The 21131-nt window shown below is 41.8% G+C and overlaps 1 protein-coding gene across 3 annotated transcripts in view; it reads right to left on the reverse strand.

The window, feature by feature from the left end:
* The window catches only part of pde1ca (phosphodiesterase 1C, calmodulin-dependent a), a 116322-nt gene that overhangs the window by 3065 nt on the left and 92126 nt on the right, over positions 1-21131 (reverse strand). Inside the window, exons 11-18 of one of the 3 annotated variants that reach the window (XM_082965644.1) lie at positions 19917-20037; positions 18395-18476; positions 17978-18098; positions 12394-12420; positions 7492-7667; positions 6741-7040; positions 6178-6249; positions 48-5232 (exon numbers count right to left, since the gene is read on the reverse strand). In XM_082965644.1, the coding sequence (XP_082821770.1) occupies positions 5132-5232; positions 6178-6249; positions 6741-7040; positions 7492-7667; positions 12394-12420; positions 17978-18098; positions 18395-18476; positions 19917-20037 (1000 nt within the window). In that variant the 3' untranslated portion in view covers positions 48-5131. Of the gene's footprint in view, positions 1-47; positions 5233-6177; positions 6250-6740; positions 7041-7491; positions 7668-12393; positions 12421-17977; positions 18099-18394; positions 18477-19916; positions 20038-21131 lie in introns of those variants that run through there. The other 2 variants (XM_014157411.3, XM_014157413.3) reach the window with 2 other exon arrangements.

The following is a 21131-nucleotide window of genomic DNA, read 5'->3' on the forward strand; positions in this document are numbered from 1 at the left end:
TACAAAAAGTTTTAAACTGGACACAATGAAGACACTGAGTCGTGATCTGAGCCCTTTGAGTTCAGATTTATTGTCACAACAGTGCACTAACGTAGCGTTGGAACAAACACCACCACATGGCCTGCTGCACAGTTTGTTCTTGGTGTGTGATCAATAAAATCTTCAATTCAAACAAAATAAGACAAAAAAGTGGGGAAAAACAACCGGTTTGATGATTACCAAATGAAACCCCTTGAAGCAATACTCACAGAAAAAAAGTAAACATTGTTATGGCTTCAAATACATAAAGTGCTGTGAAAAAGTACTTTCTCCGTCAGATTTTCTGTATTTTTGAATATTTTTTACACTGAAAGTTATCAGATCTTCAACCAAAACCTAATATTATATAAAAGGGACCATGAGTGAACAAATAACAAACCATTTAGACATTTATTTATTAAAGAAAGTTGCAACACTCAATGCCCCCGTGCGAAAAAATAATTGCCCCCTTATACTCAATAACTGGTCATGCCACCTTTATCTGCAATAACTGCAACCAAACGCTTTCTGTAGTTATCAATTAGTCTCTCACAGCGAGTGGAGGAATTTTGTACCACTCCTCCATGCAGAACTGCTTCAACTCAGTGACATTTGTGGGTTTTCAAGCATAAACTGCTAATTTCAGGTCCTGCCACATCTCAATGGGTTTGGCCGGCAGGGATGTTCTTGTCCCACTAGCGACTCCTGTGGCGGACCGGGCACAATGCACGCTGACACGGTCGCCAGGTGTACGGTGTGTCCTCCAACTCATTGGTGTGGTTGGCTTCCGGGTTAAGCGGGCGTTGTGTCAAGAAGCAGTGCGGCTTGGCAGGGTCGTGTTTCAGAGGACACACGGCTCTCGACCTTTGCCTCTCCCGAGTCCATACGGGAGTTGCAGCGATGGGACAAGACAGTAACTACCAATTGGATACCACAAAGTTGGGGAGAAAAAAGGGGTAAAAAAATATAAAATAAATATAACAGAATTAATGGTTCCTTCAATGATGGCAATGCATCCAAGTCATGATGCAGCAAAGCATCCCCAAACCATCACACTGCCACCACCATGCTTGACCATTGGTATGAGGTTCTTACTGTGGAATGCTGTGTTTGATTTTCGCCAGACATAACAGGGCCCATGTCAGCCAAAAAGTTCCACTTTTGACTCATCTCTTCATAGAACATTGTTCCACTCTTGAGGATCATCCAGGTGATTCTTTGGCAAACTTGAGATGAGCATTCAAGTTCTTCTTAGTGAGCAAGTGTTTCCACCTTGCTACTCTGCCATGAATCCCATTTTTGCCCAGTGGATTTCTGATGGTGGAATCATAAACACTGACCTTAGCTGACTGTAATTATCAGCTGACTGTAATTATCCCTTTAATTGGGTGGAATTAACTGGGGGGCGGCAATAACTTTTTCACACCTTAAGTTTGGTTACCTCATTTTTTCTCTCAGATTCCCTCTATATACCACTACAAGCCATTACCACGAGCCAGTCCTCCCCAATTGAGGTGTCACCAACCTCCTGTGAGACCATCCCACAAAAAGATCTGACCAAATTCAATGTGAAAATGTGCAATAATGCAGAAAATCAGACGGGTCAAATACTTTTTCATGGCACAGTAAAAAAAACTGAAATAAGGGGATATATGGCGAAAAAACTAGAACAAGATGAACATGGTTTCGTCTGTTGTGATTTCATCCCAGGGTTTGCTGATGAGTTGGTCATAGAGAAAGTGGGGGTCACAGAAATGACTATACTGGCACTACTAAACCGTGGGCCTCGAACTTACTGTACTGGCAATAGTTTGTTATCAATAATGTCATATTTCAATATCAACCTATACTAATCCCTAGCAATAGAACATAGAAGCATACTACACTTCATATACCCACTCACACACCAATTCACAAAAAACTATGATCTATAGATTCTATACTCACCTATCAGCTTATCCTCATTTACACATGTCCATTTAAACCCTTCACACACAGTATGTAACCATTTTCAATGCAAGGATGGTAACCGATCAAAATGTAAATATCTGACAATATATGACGCTGTTTCAGGAAGGCATGATATTGCTGGTTTTGAGTTGAAGTAAAGGGAGCAAATTCACAAAGATTGCATGTCATAAAATAGTAAATGAAGGCGTGAGAATGTGGCCATAAAAATGGGTCTGTGCATGTTTTTACGTTCTTCAGGGATTCTTCACTATGACAATGTTCCACAGTCCAGATAACAGGCATGACTAAGTACGATTTTGAATGACAGAACTAGTACCACAGGGTAGCGGTCAGATACAAATATATGTAATGGTAAAAAAAGAAAGAAAAAGGTAACACAGACCCTATCCCTTTGTATCACAAGAAACAACATCTAGAAATCATGGAAAGGGATAGCTGCCACAAAGTATTAACAATCACTAAACACTGACAAGATCTTGTGCTGAAAGATGTCACAAAAGCTTGCAAGCTAGCTAGATAGAGACATATAGACTGTTCTACAGGGCAACACTGAAGTGAGTAGTAAAGACATATCTATTTTAAGGCAAAGATTCTTCCTTCTGGAGCAAAATAAATCATTTTGAGGAGCTTAAACAGAAGCATTTACCCTTTTGTAGATTGAGTTTTATTTTAACTCTAGCATATCTATAATATCTGTTGTTTTTCTATCTTTGGTCAAGGCAACAGGAATTTCTACACAGCGAACCTGGAGGCCATTTTGGAAAGCCCCAAAGATGACCCAGTCAATACTGTACATGTACTATAAGTCTGCTTCTTGAACACAACATGAAATATTTTGATTCTTTACTTTCTACATTTCATTACGTGTAGTAACCTAGTGTTTGTTCTGTTGGTTTCGTTTTCTGTGTTTTTCTTTGTTTTTGAGATATAATAATTCTGTTAATGCTAAATTAATTTATTAACACAAAAAAATGAAATTATATTTACATGCTGTGAATGATTTGTAGAAAATGTATGTATTGGTAAATCAAGATGGATCAATCAGATTCCAAGTTTGTTCAACAGTTTTCACATCACAGTTGAACGTTGAGTGGGAATTAACTGACTCTCTCAACCCAATTCTTATCCACATATGGTTAAACTCTCATGCTTTGTATGCACCAATGCATTTGATAAAGAAAGACTTGAGGATATGAGGATATTGTGTTGAGCTGCAGTGTCTTAAAGCAAAGTCAGAAGAAGTCCTGGAGTTGAAGTGCAAAGCGCAAATAACCAACTCATAATGATGAATTCACACCACTTTGAAATAATGAAACATTAACCCACTCATCCATGTCATTGGGGAGCACAGATTCAGCAGAGACACTGTACATCAGAAGTCTTAGAAACATGTTACTTCTCTCTGTTGACTACATTAAGACATTCAAAATTATAACTATACACAATAATTCATAAATAACATAGAAATGTTCTGTACAATAAATACATATTATACTCTGGTAACCAGGGAACTCCCCTAGCTAGATATGCCAGGAACTGGAGAGAAAAGTAAGCAGCGAAACCTAAGCACACATATACAGTATATTTTGGCATTGTAACATGTTATAAACGGTTGATTTCCCCTGCCCCGTAAAATGAATATGGTTGTTGCGCCCGGCTTAATAACAGTCGTATGATGTCATCACAATAACGTTTTGATGGTTGGAAATCAATCAAGCCTGCACTGTGGAAAACATAAATCACCTACAGTACATTGTAAAAATAAGAACATGACATACTATTTAGAGACAACTTATGAATCAATCATGGTTCTCTGGACATAGTTACTTTTTTCTTTAGATTTACAATAAACATATGGGAATTCTAATGCTAGAGAATCATAGGTCAACACAATACATCATTATATTTATATACATTACCGTACACAATATTGTTTCTTCGTATTACTAAATATGTGTTATTTCTCTCTAAGAAGACGTTTCAATGATGAAGCCAATACGTTTCGGATTTCATATTTAGATTGTACGTTAACGGGTAACCATGACTTCATTTCACTTTATTTGATGTGTGCTAGTTAGAAAGTGCATTCTAGTTGCAAAATGAAATGTAAAAGCGAAACAAATCTAACAATCGTTTATCTTATATATTTTATGTATGCAATATAAGCAAGACAAATGTCGTTGTACTTTATTCATTAATTACACTGGTGGAAATAATAATAACAGTTGTATGTAGATTCGCCATTCTTTCAACACCCTTCTTAAATTCGTCATTGTTTACATTTTGCTCGACACACACAGATGCACATACTGTACAAACACAGAGTGGTCTGAAGGTCCAAATGCAAACCAGGCCACTCTTCCATCACCCAGAACTTTGCTGTGATGAGTAGGAGCAGAGGAAGATACACAGAGCAAACTGACAGCTCCTCTGGAAGGGCCTAGCTAGTGTGGAGGCCAGGCCAACACAGGGCAGCACTGTCCTGTCCTTTAGCCTTACCCTCTCATGTATCAGCCTGTGCGTGTGCCTGCCCCTCTCCAGTTGGAAGAAAGAGCCTATAAGTCCATCATGGCTCAAGAAATGGCAAAGGTCGAAATGTTTGTGCTAATTTGAAACCAGCACATTTACCATGGTAACACATGGACCGGCAAGTTAAGCTTTGATTTGGGAGAAAAAAGCAGACGGAAAAGCAGGATTCCACCAGAGACAGACAAAAGTGGAACTACACTCTTAGAAAAAAGGGTTCCTAAAGGGTTCTTCAGCTGTCCCCATAGATAGAAGAACCCTTTTTGGTTCCAGGTAGAACCCTTTCGGGCTCCATGTGGATCCCTCTGTGGAAAGGGGTTCTACCCGGAACCAAAAGCATTCCACCTGGAACCACAAAGGGTTATTAAAGGGTTCTCCTATGGGGACAGTCGAAGAACCCTTTTAGGATCTGAATAGCACCTTTTTTTCTAAGAGTATAGTGTTGAAAAAAAAGAATACACCAAAATAAAAGCAGTACACATCCAGCAGAGGGCAATCTGGAACATTAGACAGAGAGAGAGAGAGAGAGAGAGAGAGAGAGGAGAGAGAGAGAGAGAGAGAGAGAGAGAGGTGTCCCCTGGTAAATTAAGTCTTTGTTGGGGAACTGAATGGGCAGTTAGTTTGGATTGGACGTAGGAGCAGCCACCACTGCTGCAGCCGCTAGAGACGCAGGTAAACTGTCATGATTACTGTCGTCAGAATCCTCCTCTTCTGTATCTGTGGGAGGGGAAGAGGACATATGGCACACTTAAAACTTCCTGCTCCAACTTCCTGGTCTCCTGGACCGCTGCATGGCATGCTGGGAAGGGGGAGGGGTTAATGACAATATAGGCCGTGATCCACAGCTAAGGCGAGGCTGACGCAACAACCAATGGTTGCATGCCACGTCATCGACTTTGTCATCGACTGGCAAATTGCTATAACATATGATGTGGTTAGCTGATACTTAAATACCTATCAAGGTGTTATAGGATCTGTCAGGCGTCAGCAACGTCTACGCTCGGGAAGTCTGTCGAAATGACAGGAAAGCTGTAGGTACATTATGACCCCAAAAATTGCACATGGTCAGTTTCGTAACTGAGGTTGGGGGTGATGGTTTTGAGAGTCAGTTGTCAAAGGGTGTTAACAGCTAAATGAGAGCGATTGTGTTTGCTCGGAAGAATAGCTTTGAGTTTCAGAGATAAGTCTGATAACAAAAGAACATGTTATGTATAGAGGGACAATGACAAAGTCCCTGTCAGGCTGGAACAAGACTGTAGATAATGATCATTGAACACACTGTCACCATAGTAACGTGAAGGACAGACTCAGGGGAAGGGATAAAAGAAATAAAGGATAGAAAGAGGTTGCCTTTGAGAGGGAGGAGGTGGTGGAGGATGGCAGGGGTGAGTGAGCGTGTGAGTGACATTAGACATGTTTCCACAAGAGAGTCAGTCACAGTCCTGTGCTGTCACATCATAGCCTTAGTCAAATCAAAAACAATTCTGAATAGAAATTCTAAATTGCAGGACCAAACTACAATGTTTTAATGTGATTTTTCCATACCTTGTCATAACCGAAACTGCTTGTTTTCTACTCTTCGCTTTAAAAACAGGAGACGTGTATTTGATTGTGGAAACGTAGCTGAGGTTCGCCCCGAGGGGAAAGAAAATGTTGTTTTACCGTCAGAAGTGTTTTTCTCACTGTCATCATCAGAGCCAGAGTCAGGTGAGTCTAGGTCCTCTGGGACTTCCCCTGGAGTCAAATAAAACACTGTCATCAACCATCACAATGCCCCAGCACAAACCAAGCCAGAAACCACTGTCCACTAGATGCCTCACACATCCCCCTGACAGACAACACTGATTAAACAAAATAGTCACTGAGTATATAAAATACAGACTTATTGAAGAGGATATGATAACAGTTTCAAAATGCAATTTTAAAATCATTTTACATGCATATTTGACCAGCAGAGGGCACTCTTTTACAACAAAATCATCAGGAGAGCAGCCAAGGATTCAGCAAAGACATTCTCTTCCACTACCATTTCTGAAGCAATAGCAACAACAGTTTGAGAGCACCAAGAAGACCACCAGACAAACTGACTCAAACTTTGGGTCCACCATATTCTAATCACTACTTGGCACTTTAAGTAGATGCTGTTCACAACTTCTTTAAACCAAGTATTATAAATAGAGAGCATATCTGTAGGAGCCTGTAACTGACTGTAAACTAACACGTACCGTTTTGCACTTGCTGGTTTTTCTCTGTGCTGGTGCTGCTGGTTTCAGGCTCCTTGGGGTCCAAGTGATTCAGCCCCGGTCCCGGTCCTGATGTTGTTGTGGTCCCGACGGCCCCCCCTGGGTCCTTATTCCCTTCCTGCTCTTTGGGCACGTCCTCCACCACTTCCTTTTTCGCCCCCTCGGCTTGTGTACCTTCTTCATCTCTCTCTTTCTTTTCTTCCTTCTCTTCTGTCATTCCAGGCTCTGTCTCCTCCTGCGAAGCCTTCTCCTCTGCTTCCCTTTTGGTTTTCTCCTCCAGATCTGTCAGAACCAAAACATATTTTGTATGTGTGAAAGAGCCCTACTCCACCTACTCCCTAACCCACCGAACCCCCAGCCAAGCCCTATCCTGCGTAGGGTGTCTAATGTATATCTTAGCTGCTTGGGTCTTCATTTCCTCTTGTCCTAAGACTGACAATACTTCCACCTCATGGCCTTGGACTGATCATTCCCATAACCCACCTATTTTTTTGTTTTGCTTTACCAATAGCCTCCTGGGTCTCCATTTCTCTCGGTTCTGGTGCACCTCTTTGTTCCTGGACCAAACCCACCCTGACAAGCCCTCTCCTGCCTGCGGCTCTTCTGTACCTTTTGCCTCCTATGTCTTCCACTTCTCATCCTCCTCATTCTGTCTCATACCCTACTCCCCAAACCCACCAACCCTGCCAGACCCTTCCCTGTGAGGGGTTGAGGGGCCCTAGCCCCAGTGTACCTTTAGCAGCCTGGGTCTTCCATTTCTCTCTGTTCTGGTGCACCTCTTCGTTCCAGGTGGCTTTGAAGCCCTTATAGTCGATGGTTCCCGGAGAACAGTTGAGTGTTCCACTGCCCTCTGAGCCTGTACTGATCACACTGGACCGCTTCCCATCCCCCACTGGAATACTGTTTAGACTGTATACAAAGAGAGACAGAGAATGTCATTCACCTGGCCTGTAACACACACCTTACATACTTACTGGGAATATGGCCACAGCAGACACTCGATTCCACAGTGACTTAAACCACAGAACAGTAGTTGCATACATTGTATATGATCCCTGCAGGAATTGAACCCACCACCGTGGTACACTTCCGTGACTGACCTGTCATACACAAAACAACGTAATGAACTACTGAGAATCTATTGAGATTCTACAGAGGGATTATATTGAACATGTGATTGGACATCACAGCCATGCTTAATGGATGTCTGAACTGAAAAACCTCAATTTGAGACATTGAGGAAATGAGGGTTTACAGTTCAGTGATTCTAGTACCACTATAATCACCCTGCGTGTGTATAATGAGCATTATATACATAGACAGATGGACTGGGTTGCAGAGGCTGGGGTAAGAAGAGGAGGTGGACAGATGTGGCTGTTTGCAAACACGATCTGCAAGTGTGTGTCTAGCGGGCAAAGCTGGTTGGAATGACGTCATTACAACCACTTTACAACTAATGTGCGGTGTGTGTGTGTGTGTGTGTGTGTGTGTGTGTGTGTGTGTGTGTGTGTGTGTGTGTGTGTGTGTGTGTGTGTGTGTGTGTGTATGACTGTTTGTGTATGACAGAGAAAGAAAGTGAGGAAGTGTTTAAGCCTCTTTATCCAGATATGCCTCGGAGAAAAGAGAGAGAGAGAGAAAGAGAGAGAGTGAGAGCGAGAGAGACAGGGAGAAAGAGACAAATCAGGGGTGAGGAGGAAGATGGAGGGAGGGATGGATGAGTGTTCCAAGTAATGTTTATAATCCTTCTATTCTGTTGATGATGATGGCATGACTTTGTTGATGTAACAGCAGGACAGTTGATGATCCCAGCTGATGTTGTTAGGTCTATTTGTGTGTGTGTGTGGACGTGTTTAACTATACTTGAGGGGACCAGAAGTCCCCACAAAAATAGTAAACAAACAAAAAATGTGACCACCTCGGGAGATTTTGTTGGTCCCCACAAGGTCAAATACTATTTCTCTGAGGTTTAGGGTTAAGGTTAGAATTAGTGTTAGGGTTAGAATTAGGTTTAAGGTCAGGTTTAGGAGCTAAGGTTAGTTTTAGGGTTAGAGTTAGGAATTAGGGTTAGGTTTCAAATCAAATCAAATTTTATTTGTCACATGTGCCGAATACAACAGGTGTAGACCTTACAGTGAAATGCTTACTTACAAGCCCTTAACCAACGATGCAGTTTTAAGAAAAATAAGTGTTAAGAAAGTATTTACAAAAATAACAAATAACTAAAGAGCAACAATACAATAACAGTAGCGAGGCTATATACAGGGGGTACCGGTACAATGAGTCAATGTGCAGAGGCACAGGTTAGTTGAGGTAATTGAGGTAATATGTACATGTAGATAGATGTAAAGTGACTATGCATAGATAATAAACAGAGAGTAGCAGCAGTGTAAAAATAGGGGGGGTGAATGTAAATAGTCAGGATAGCCATTTGATTAGCTGTTCAAGAGTCTTATGGCTTGGGGATAGACATTTTACATTGACATTTTAGTCATTTAGCAGACGCTCTCATCCAGAGCGACTTACAGTAGTGAATACATTTCTTTTTTTTCATTTTTTTTCATACTGGTCCCCCAAGAAGCCTTTTGGACCTAGACTTGGTGCCCCGTTACCACTTGCCGTACTGTAGCAGAGAGAACAGTCTATGACTAGGGTGGCTGAAGTCTTTGGCAATTTTTATGGCCTTCCTCTGACACCGCCTGGTATAGAGGTCCTGGATGGCAGGAAGCTTGGCCCCAGTGATTTGCTGGGCCGTACGCACTACCCTCTGTAGTGCCTTGCGGTAGTAGGCTGAGCCGTTGCCATGCCAGGCGGTGATGCAACCAGTCAGGATGCACTTGATGGTGCAGCTGTAGAACTTTTTATGGATCTGATGACCCATGCCAAAACTTTTCAGTCTCCTGGGGGAGACTGTTGTGCCCTTTTCACGACCGTCTTGGTGTGTTTGGGCCAAGATAGTTTGTTGGTGATGTGGACACCAAGGATCTTGAAGCTCTCAACTTGCTCCACTACAGCCCCACTAATGAGAATGGGGGCATGCTCGGCCCTCCTTTTCCTGTAGTCGACAATCATCTCCTTTGTCTTGATCATATTGTGGGAGAGGTTGTTATCCTGGCACCACACTGCCAGGTCTCTGACCTCTTCCCTATAGGCTGTCTCATTGTTGTCGGTGATCAGGCCTATCATTGTTGTGTCATCGGAAAACTTAATGATGGTGTTGGAGTCGTGCATGGCCATGCAATCCTGGGTGAACAGGGAGTACAGGAGGGGACTGAGCACGCACCCCTGAGGGGCCCCCGTGTTGTTACCTACACTTACCACCTGGGGGCGGCCCATGCTGAGCTGTAGTCAATGAGTAGCATTCTCACGTAGGTGTTCCTTTTGTCCAGGTGGGAAAGAGCAGTGTGGAGTGGAACAGAGATTGCTTCATTTGTGGATCTGCTGGGGAGGTATGCAAATTGGAGTTGGTCTAGAGTTTATGGGATAATTGTGTTGATGATGAGCAGTCTTTCAAAGCACTTCATGGCTACAGGCGTGAGTGCTATGGGTCGGTAGTCATTTAGACACGTTACCTTGGTGTTCTTGGGCACAGGGACTATGGTGGTCTGCTTGAAACATGTTGGTATTACAGACTCGGTCAGGGAGAGGTTGAAAATGTCAGTGAAGACACTTGCCAGTTGATCAGCGCATGCTCTGAGTACACATCCTGGTAATCTGTCTGGCCCTGCGGCCCTGTGAATGTTGACCTGTTTAAAGGTCTTACTCATATCGGCTACGGAGAGCGTGATCACACAGTCGTCCAGACCAGCTGGTGCTCTCATGCACACTTCAGTTTTGTTTTCCTCGAAGCGAGCATAGAAGTCATTTAGCTAATCTGGTAGGCTCGTGTCACTGGTTAGCTTGCGGCTGTGCTTCCCTTTGTAGTCCGTAATAGTTTCCAAGTCCTGCCATATCCGAAGAGCATTGGAGCCGGTGTAGTAGGATTCAATCTTAGTCCTGTATTGATGCTTTGCCTGTTTGATGGTTCGTCGGAGGGCATAGCGGGATTTTTTTACAAGTGTCCGGGTTAGACACCGGTTCCTAGAAAGCGTCAGCTCTACCCTTTAGCTCAGTGCGGATGTTGCATCTAATACATGGTTTCTGGTTGGGGTATGTGCGTACGTCACTGTGGTGATGACCTCATCGATGCACTTATTAATGACGCCGGTGATTGATGTGGTGTACTCCTCAATGCCATCGGAAGAATCCCAGAACATATTCAAGTCTGTGCTAGCAAAACAGTCCTGTTGCTTAGCATCTGTGTCATCTGACCACTTCTGTATTGAGCGAATTACTGTTACTTCCTGCTTTAGATTTTGCTTGTAAGCAAGAATCAGGAGGATAGAGTTATGGTCAGATTTTACAAATGGAGGGCGAGGGAGAGCTTTGTACGCATCTCTGTGTGTGGAGTAAAGGTGGTCTAGAGTTTTAATTCCTCTGGTTGCACATACAACATGCAGATAGAAACGAGGTAAAACGGATTTAAGTTACCATGCATTAAAGTCCCCGGCCACTAGGAGCGCCGCCTCTGGATGAGCATTTTCTTGTTTGCTTATGTCTTATACAGCTCGTTGAGTGCAATCTTAGTGCCAGCATCATTTGTGGTGGTAAATAGACAGCTCTGAAAAATATAAATGAAAAGTCTCTTGGTAAATAGTGTGGTCTACAGCTTATCATGAGATATTTTACCTCAGGCAAGCAAATCCTAGAGACTTCCTTAATATTAGATTTCGTGCACCTGCTGTTATTGAGAAATAGACACAGACCGCCATCCCTTGTCTTACAGGAGGCAGCTGTTCTATCTTGCCGATGGACCAAAAACCCAGCCAGCTGTATGTTATCCATGTCGTCCTTCATCCACGACTCGGTGAAACATAAGATATTATAGTTTATAATGTCTCTTTGTTAGGATAGTCTTGATCGGAGCTCATCCAGTGTTTTATCCAATTATTGTACGTTGAATAATAGTACGAAGGTAGAGGCGGGTTACTCACTCACCGTCGGATTCTTACAAGGCACCGCGACCTACGTCCCCTATATCTCCATTTGTTCTTCATGCGAATGACTGGGATTTATGCCCTGTCCGGTGTCGGAAGTAAATCCTTCCCGTCCGACTCGTTAAACAAAAAATCTTCGTCCAGTACGAGGTGAGTAATCACTGTTCTGATATCCAGAAGCTCTTTTCGGTCATAAGAGACGGTGGCAGAAACATTAGGTTCAAAATAAGTTACAAATAACCAAAAAAACACACACAAAAGCACAATTGGTTAGGAGCTTGTAAAACGGCAGCCATTTCCTCCACCGCCATTAGAAAATGTTTTTCCGGGTTAGGGTTAAGGTTAGGTTTTCGAGTTAAAGTTAGGGTCAAGGTCAGGGTAAGGATATGAGTTAGGGGTTTGGGAAAATAGGATGTTAAATGGGATTGAATTGTGTGTCCCCACAAGGTTAGTTGTACAAGACTGTGTGTGTGTGTGTGTGTGTGTGTGTGTGTGTGTGTGTGTGTGTGTGTGTGTGTGTGTGTGTGTGTGTGTGTGCAAGCAAGGGTGAAAGAACATTTGTGTTATTGTCAAATCAAATCAAAGTACAATGAAATGCTTACTTGCCAGCTCTCCTCTCAGTACAGCAACTAAAAAGAAATATAAAAAAATATTAAATAAAAAATCTAGTAAGAAAGATAACACAAGCATCCAGTAAAAAAGAAGAGGCAAATAAAGAAATATAAGTAAATACACATGTGCAGTGGAAGTGGTACGTGCATGAACATGCGTGTTAAAACTGTTCCTCATGTCTTTAGAGCCTATGGAAATGTTAAGAGCTGACCTGGGCTCAGTATCAGGCCCATCAAAGGGCACTGGTGATAATGTTAAAGGTCCAATGCAGCTGTTTTTGTTTTCAATTAAAATGGTAAAAAATAAACAAAAGTAGCTTAGCAAAGAGCTTTGGAACTCTGTTTCTTATTTGGGGTGGCAGGTAGCCTAGCGGTTAGAGCATTGGGCTGTAACCAAAAGGTTGCTGGATCGAATCCCTGAGCTGACAAGGTCATTCTGCCATTGAACAATGCAGTTAACCCACTGTTCCCCAGTAGACAATCATTGTAAATAAGAATCTGTTCTTAACTGACATGCCTAGTTAAATAAAGGCTAAAATAAAAAATATTGCTCTATTAACAAATTAACAGCCTGGAAGAGATTTCAGGCTGTCTTTTCAAACAGTTCTTACACTAAAAGAGCATTATCATCATTTTCACAATTTAACAGTATTATTCCAACCACATAGTTTGGAAATATACACTTACTGGCCAGTTTATTAGGTACACAACCCGTTCACGAAAATGGATCGCATCCAGTTACTGTTCGATTGAACATTAGAACGGGCAAACGAGTGACCCACGCAACTTTGAGCGTGGTAAGATCCTCGGTGCCAGGTGCGCCAGATCCAGTATCTCAGAAACGGATGCCCTCCTGGGCATTTCAGATAGGTGTAACAAGATAAGTGTACCTATTAAACTAGCTGGTGAGTGTCTATAAAACAGAGCAAAATTACATTTTTGACTGCACTGGGCCTTTAAGAGCTGATCTGGACTCAGTATGAAGCCCATCAGTGTGTGAATAAATGGCACAATGTAGTGTTTGCATGATAAAAAACTATAGCAACATGGTCCATAATGGATGACCATTAGAGAGCAGAATAAAGAGAATAAAGAGAATGGAGAGATTACTAAGTGCTACAATCAGTCTGTCCTCTTCAACCACCAGACACTGGCTGTCACCTAGTCACCATGGACGTATTATCCCAGACCATTTATTCTATTCTAACTGACAACACTGTCTCTCTTAATGTGTCTGTTGACTCTTAGTGTGTCTCACTCAGACTGACTAAAACAGCGATGAAAAGGAGTAATTCATTCCAGGAAACTACAGCTGATGTGTACAGCCATAAGACTACTAGCACATCTTTGCACGATGAGAAGTATTTTATTTTATTATTTTCAGCCATTTACACGCACACACACACACATACACACACACACACACACACACACACACACACACACACACACACACACACACACACACACACACAGACACACACACACACACACACACACACACACACACACACACACACACACACACACACACACACACACACACACACACACACACACACACACACACACACAGCCATACGTGACAGAGACCAGTCAGTGGAGACACAGCCATAGAGCCTTGGGCAGGAAATTAGATTATAATTACTCATACCAGCTGACATGTTGTTCAGCTTCATTTAGTTATCATTAGACAGACGACTGGAGGACCCCCGGCTTGTTATTTTTAGAGCATCACTGCGTCCACATCCTAAATAGCACCTTATTCCTTACATAGTGCACTACTTTTTACCAGGGCCCATAGGGCTCAGATCAAAAGTAGTGCACTACAGTATGTAGGAAATAGAGTGGAATTTGGGATCAATCTGTATCTGAAGAACAGCCCAGTCTCTGATGTGTCAATGTATGTTTTTCCATGTTTATTTCATCTCCCTAGGAGTCATATAAAGGATGAGATTTTAAATTATGTTATAGATTCGCCAAGACATATGATGAGCATGTCATCTTCACATCTGTCTGCTTGGTTGCACTCTAGATAACATCAGTATGATTCACCTGCAGTATATCATCATCACTCACTAGACCAAAACACGTGATGTACAGGGTAAATATGAAGGGTTTGATTCCAAAACATGATAAACACACATTTTTCATGTTTGCATTTAAAAAAAATCTGAAATAAATGTACATGGGTCCCTTTCATTGTGTATGAGTTATGGATGTTATCATGCTTTTAAAACATTTACTTGAGATTACTTGCTTTAGAATGTTTTTTTTGTTGCAAAACGCGATATCCAACACAGTTCCTGACCAAAACGTGCTACATTCAGTAGCATCTGTTTCGAGTTTCATGAGAGTTGTGACATTGAGGTTTCTGCATTATTATGCATTTACACGACACTACAACCACAGATAGAACAATGAGACAGATATTTCACCGGATGTATGAATGTGAAGCATCTGGTTGGTGTTTCTTCCAAATATTGGTTGGTGTTTCTTCCAAATACTTCCAAATATGGTGGTGAGAGGAAACCCAGTGGCCGGCAGTGGCAGTGCGAGAAGATGGAGCAAGATGGATTTTGGCCAACATTCTGCTAATTTTCTCATCAATGAAACATTTGATCTCAATACAGTTTTCTGTTTCCCAAACTAAAATCTGCTACGAACAGTGGACTAAGTTTTGTGTTTAGAGGGAGTGCAAGGGCGAATTGAGTTATTCCACACGTTCACTTCACAGAGTAAACGTTCCCTAACGGAAATATGCAAATACATGCTAGAACGGCCAATAGGCTCTCGCTAGCTTGTGCTTGGCTCTGCACACCTCCTTGTTATGCCCACTATGATTCATTTGCTCCCATTGGAAACGACAGGCTGGGGTCTATCTTGGGTTAGTTATGAAAATCTTTGCTACAACATTACAGTATATGGCAGCCATGTTAGCTCCCGTTAACAGAATGAGCATTATGATGCATTTAGCCTACATGACAGTTACAAATTATAGTTGCTTAAATGTCCAAAAAGAAAACACACATTGTACAGTCGTGGCCAAAAGTTTTGAGAATGACACAAATATACATTTTCACAAAGTTTGCTTGCTTCAGCGTCTTTAGATATTTTTGTCAGATGTTACTATGGAATACTGAAGTATAATTACAAACATTTCATAACTGTCAAAGGCTTTTAATGACAATGACACAAACATGAAGTTGATGCAAAGAGTCAATATTTGCAGTGTTGACCCTTCTTTTTCAAGACCTCTGCAATCTGCCCTGGCATGCTGTCAATTAACTTCTGGGCCACATCCTGACTGATGGCAGCCCATTCTTGCATAATCAATGCTTGGAGTTTGTCAGAATTTGTGGGTTTTTGTTTGTCCACCCGCCTCTTGAGGATTGACCACAAGTTCTCAATGGGATTAAGGTCTGGGGAATTTCCTGGCCATGGAGCCAAAATATCGATGTTTTGTTCCCCGACCCACTTAGTTATCACTTTTGCTTTATGGCAAGGTCCATCATGCTGGAAAAGGCATTGTTCGTCACCAAACTGTTCCTGGATGGTTGGGAGAAGTTGCTCTCGGAGGATGTGTTGGTACCATTCTTTATTCATGGCTTTGTTCTTAGGCAAAATTGTGAGTGAGCCCACTCCCTTAGCTGAGAAGCAACCCCACACATGAAGGGTCTCAGGATGCTTTACTGTTGGCATGACACAGGACTGTTGGTAGCGCTCACCTTGTCTTTTCCGGACAAGCTTTATTCCGGATGCCCCAAACAATCGGAAAGGGGATTCATCAGAGAAAATGACTTTACCTCAGTCTTCAGCAGTCCAATCTGTGTACCTTTTGCAGAATATCAGTCTGTCCCTGATGTTTTTCCTGGACAGAAGTGGCTTCTTGCTGCCCTTCTTGACACCAGCCCATCCTCCAAAAGTCTTCACCTCACTGTGCGTGCAGATGCACTCACACCTGCCTGCTGCCATTCCTGAGCAAGCTCTGTACTGGTGGTGCCCCAATCCCACAGCTGAATCAACTTTAGGAGACGGTCCTGGCGCTTGCTGGGCTTTCTTGGGCGCCCTGAAGCCTTCTTCACAACAATTGAACCACTCTCCTTGAAGTTCTTGATGATCCGATAAATGGTTGATTTAGGTGCAATCTTACTGGCAGCAATATCCTTGCCTGTGAAGCCCTTTTTCTGCAAAGCAATGATGATGGCACATGTTTCCTTCCAGGTAACCATGGTTGACAGCGGAAGAACAATGATTCCAAGCACCACCCTCCGTTTGAAGCTTACAATCTGTTATTCAAACTCAATCAGCATGACAGAGTGATCTCCAGCCTTGTCCTTGTCAACACTCACACCTGTGTTAACGAGAATCACTGACATGATGTCAGCTGGTCCTTTTGTAGCAGGGCTGAAATGCAAGGGAAATGTTTTTTGGGATTCAGTTCATTTGCATGGCAAAGAGGAACTTTGCAATTAATTGCAATTCATCTGATCACTCTTCATAACATTCTGGAGTATCTGCAAATTGCCATCATACAAACTGAGGCAGCTGACTTTGTGAAAATCAATATTTGTGTCATTCTCAAAACTTTTGGCCATGACTGTAGACACTGTTCGCCCTCTGGATACAATATATTGGCTATGTGATAGGCACAATACAGTTGAAACAAATTGATTATTTTTATATTTATTTATGTGATAATTGATCATTTATTACACGTAACTGTTTAAAACCCAATCTGGATACCTTTTCTATTGGAGCTCTGCTGTATAGCATTTATTTACCTCTGGATACATAGCGTTTATTTATCTCTGGATACATAGCGTTTATTTGCCTCTGGATACATAGCGTTTATTTACCTCTGGATACATAGCGTTTATTTACTTCTGGATACATAGTGTTTATTAACCTCTGGATACATAGCGTTTATTTACTTTTGGATACATAGTGTTTATTTACCTCTGAATACATAGCATTTATTTACCTCTGGATACATAGCGTGTACTTACCTCTAGATACATAGCTTTTATTTACATCTGGATACTTAGCGTTTATTTACCTCTAGATACATAGCGTTTATTTACCTCTGGATACATAACATTTATTTACCTCTGGATACATAGCGTTTATTTACCTCTGGATACATAACGTTTATTTACCTCTGGATACATAGTGTTTATTTACCTCTGGATAAATAACGTTTATTTACCTCTAGATACATAACATTTGTTTACCTCTGGATACATAACGTTTGTTTACCTCTGGATACATAGCGTTTATTTACCTCTGGATACATAGCGTTTTGTCACACCACATGATTATTTGTTACTCTAAAATGACCTTGCAATATATTTGAAACAAAATCACCTTTGTCTTTTCACTAGCCCATGTCATGGTAAGATGAACAAATAATAGCTCTATCTGTTTCACAAGATGTGTGTTCACATTCATTTACAAACATTTCAAGAAATTGATATATCACATTTTGGAATGTGTGTGTACAGTATGTGTGAGTGTGTGTGTGTGCATGCATGCATGTGTGTGTGTAATAAGGTCAGTATGTTGACAGTGTCACCTGGAGCGTCTGAACCCAGCCAGGCCGGAACGAGACGCCTCGTCGATCAGTGGCGTCACAATCTTCTCTGTCATGTCTGAGAGGACTGTGAATGTGGGCTCCACGATGAAATCAATAAATCCTGAGGGAATGAGAGACATATAGAACCACTGAGATCTATCTATCTATCTATCTATCTATCTATCTATCTATCTATCTATCTATCTATCTATCTATCTATCTATCTATCTATCTATCTATCTATCTATCTATCTATCTATCTATCTATCTATCTATCTATCTATCTATCTATCTATCTATCTATCTATCTATCTATCTATCTATCTATCTATCTATCTATCTATCTATCTATCTATCTATCTATCTATCTATCTCTATCTATCTATCTATCTATACAACAATGTTACACTGACTCACCAATCTGAGACTGGGCCACCATGGTTGACTTTCGGTCACACAGAGGAGAGAAGGGCAGGCCCAGCTCTGCTTCTTTATCCCCCTGAGAACACAACATGACCACAGTGAACACTGCTTCTGAGTCTTTATGTATGGAGGGATGCAGTCCCTCACAGCGTAAGTGTACTTCATACCAAAGACATGGGGAAGAGGTATGCGTTCCAAAATTCAATTACCAGGTTTTCCAGAAATCTCTGTTGGAAGATTTCCGGAGTCAGAAGGGAATAAGCAGTGAATCCGGAATTCTCTTAACATTACTTCTGAAAAACTTGGGAATTTTGGGGAACTTTGCAACCCTAAGTAGGGGCATTTATTACTGGCCCCAGCAGAGAGAAAAAAACAACAACTGTCATTTGAATGTTAAACAGCCTCTATCCTAGGTGATTACACCCCAGTTTGTTCTCTCCACTCTACTTCTATCTCCCAGGACTGTTGACTTCCCCTAAAAATCAACCTTGTCAGTCGGCCTGAACAGAACAACATCAAAGGAGCCAATTTAAGAAAAGGAAAACTATGTATAGTAAAAAAATATTGGTATGTCCTGGTCATTCATTATACTTGACATTTCTATTAATATGATTAGTGGAGCAGCACCTGGGAATGAACCGATTACATTTCACCATGGCTTTGTTCCAAATAGCACCCTCCTGTTCCCTATGTAGTGCACTACTTTTGACCAGAGGCCTATGGGATGCAGCATTTTTTCAAATTCTAGAAAGAGACCACACTCTACCGGCTAATTTCATTTTCACAGAACAGAGTGAGGTGTTAATTAGCATGTAATGGTAATGGTGAGGATATCCCTAATAGAAAATCGGGATAGGATTCACTGTTGGTTGACTCCGGGTAAATTTCTTTATGTCCTTGTTAATATCCAATGCAATTTTATAATGTATTCCATTTTTTAAATATATTTAGAATTTTCAAGAACAGCTATATTACTCATTGTCACTTTATATTCATAATGATGACAGATGTAATTTATGCAATTCATATAGAGTAATATCCTCCTTTTGTTTAAAGAAATTGGATGTCCTTGTGAAATACCTTGTGAAATTACTGTCCAATATCTCTTATAAATAATGACTTGACAATGTGACATTCAGAAGTGCAGATTTTTCAGGTTTCACTATTTGGAGATCTACTTCTTGTCTTGTGAGAGGAGTGGTAGTCTAGTATCAGATTAATGGGATTAGTGTTGAGCAAGGAAGGAATGAAAACCTATTTGGGAAGGTAGTAGGATTAGGAAGATGCCAGCACTACGTATTAGACTTGGTACACTGGACCTTGTCCCATACCTATCTGACCAGGGTCCATATTCATGAAGCCTCTCAGAGTAGGAGTGCTGATCTTGGATCAGGTCCCCCTGATCTATATCAGCATTCTTAATGGTGCCCAAGTGGTGGTTAGGGTTTAGGGTGAAGTTTTAGGTGTTAAGGGTCAGGGGTTAGAGATCTGGGGTAAGGGGTTAGTATAGACTGACCTGTCTGAAAAACTCTTCCAGGAGTGATGTGGTCCACCTGTGGTGCAGATCCCAGTTCTTGGCTGGGTGGCTGATGTCAGCTGTGTGCAGAATCAGTGATAAGGCCTTGGGCTTGAGAATCCTACAGAGAAAAACAGTGTAGAGCAAATTAAATCAAATCAAACTTTGTCACATGCGCCAAATACAACTGACGAAGACCTTACCGTGAAATGCTTACTTACAAGCCCTTAACCAACAGTGCAGTTCAAGAAAGGGTTTAAGAAAATATTTACCAAATAAACTAAAGTAAAAAACAATAAAAGTAACACAATAAAATAACAATAACAAGGCCATAGACATGGGGTACCAGTACCGAGTCAATGTGCAGGGATACAGGTTAGTCAAGGTAATTTGTACATGTAGGTAGGGGTAAAGGGACTATGCATAGATAATAAATAGCCAGTAGCAGCAGTGTAAAAACAAATGGGGGGGTCAATGTAAATAATCCGGGTGGCCATGTGATTAATTGTTCAGCAGTGTTATGGCTTGGGGGTAGAAGCTGTTAAAGAGCCTTTTGTTCCTAGGCGCTCCAGTACTGCTTGCCATGCGGTAGCAGAGAGAACAGTCTATGACTTGGGTGACTGGAGTCTTTGACCAATTTTTGGACTTTGCTCTGACACTGCCTAGTATATAGGTCCTGGATGGCAGAAAGCTTGGCCCCAGTGATGCAGTGGGCCGCAGTCATGGGTGAACAGGGAGTACAGGAGGGGACTAAGCACACATCCCTGAGGGGCCCCAGTGTTGAGGATCAGCATGGCAGACGTGTTGTTGCCTACCCTTACCACTTGGGGCGGCCCATTAGTAAGTCCAGGATCCAGTTGCAGAGGGAGGTGTTTAGTCCCAGGGTCTTTAGCTTAGTGATAAGCTTTGTGGGTGCTATGGTGATGAACGCTGAGCTGTAGTCAATGAATAGCATTCTCACATAGGTGTTCCTTTTGTCCAGGTTGGAAAGGGCAGTGTGGAGTGCAATTAAGATTACATCATCTGTTGGTACGGTATGCAAATTGGAGTGGGTCTAGGGTATTCGGGATGATGCTGTTGATGTGAGCCATAACCAGCCTTTCAAAGCGCTTCATGGCTACCGACGTGAGTGCTACGGGAAGGTAATAATTTAGGCAGGTTACCTTGGCTTCCTTGGGCACAGGGACTGTGGTGGTCTGCTTGAAACATGTAGGT

This window comes from Salmo salar, chromosome 19 (assembly GCF_965601325.2).
Source record: "Salmo salar chromosome 19, fSalSal1, whole genome shotgun sequence".
NCBI lineage: Eukaryota > Metazoa > Chordata > Actinopteri > Salmoniformes > Salmonidae > Salmo > Salmo salar.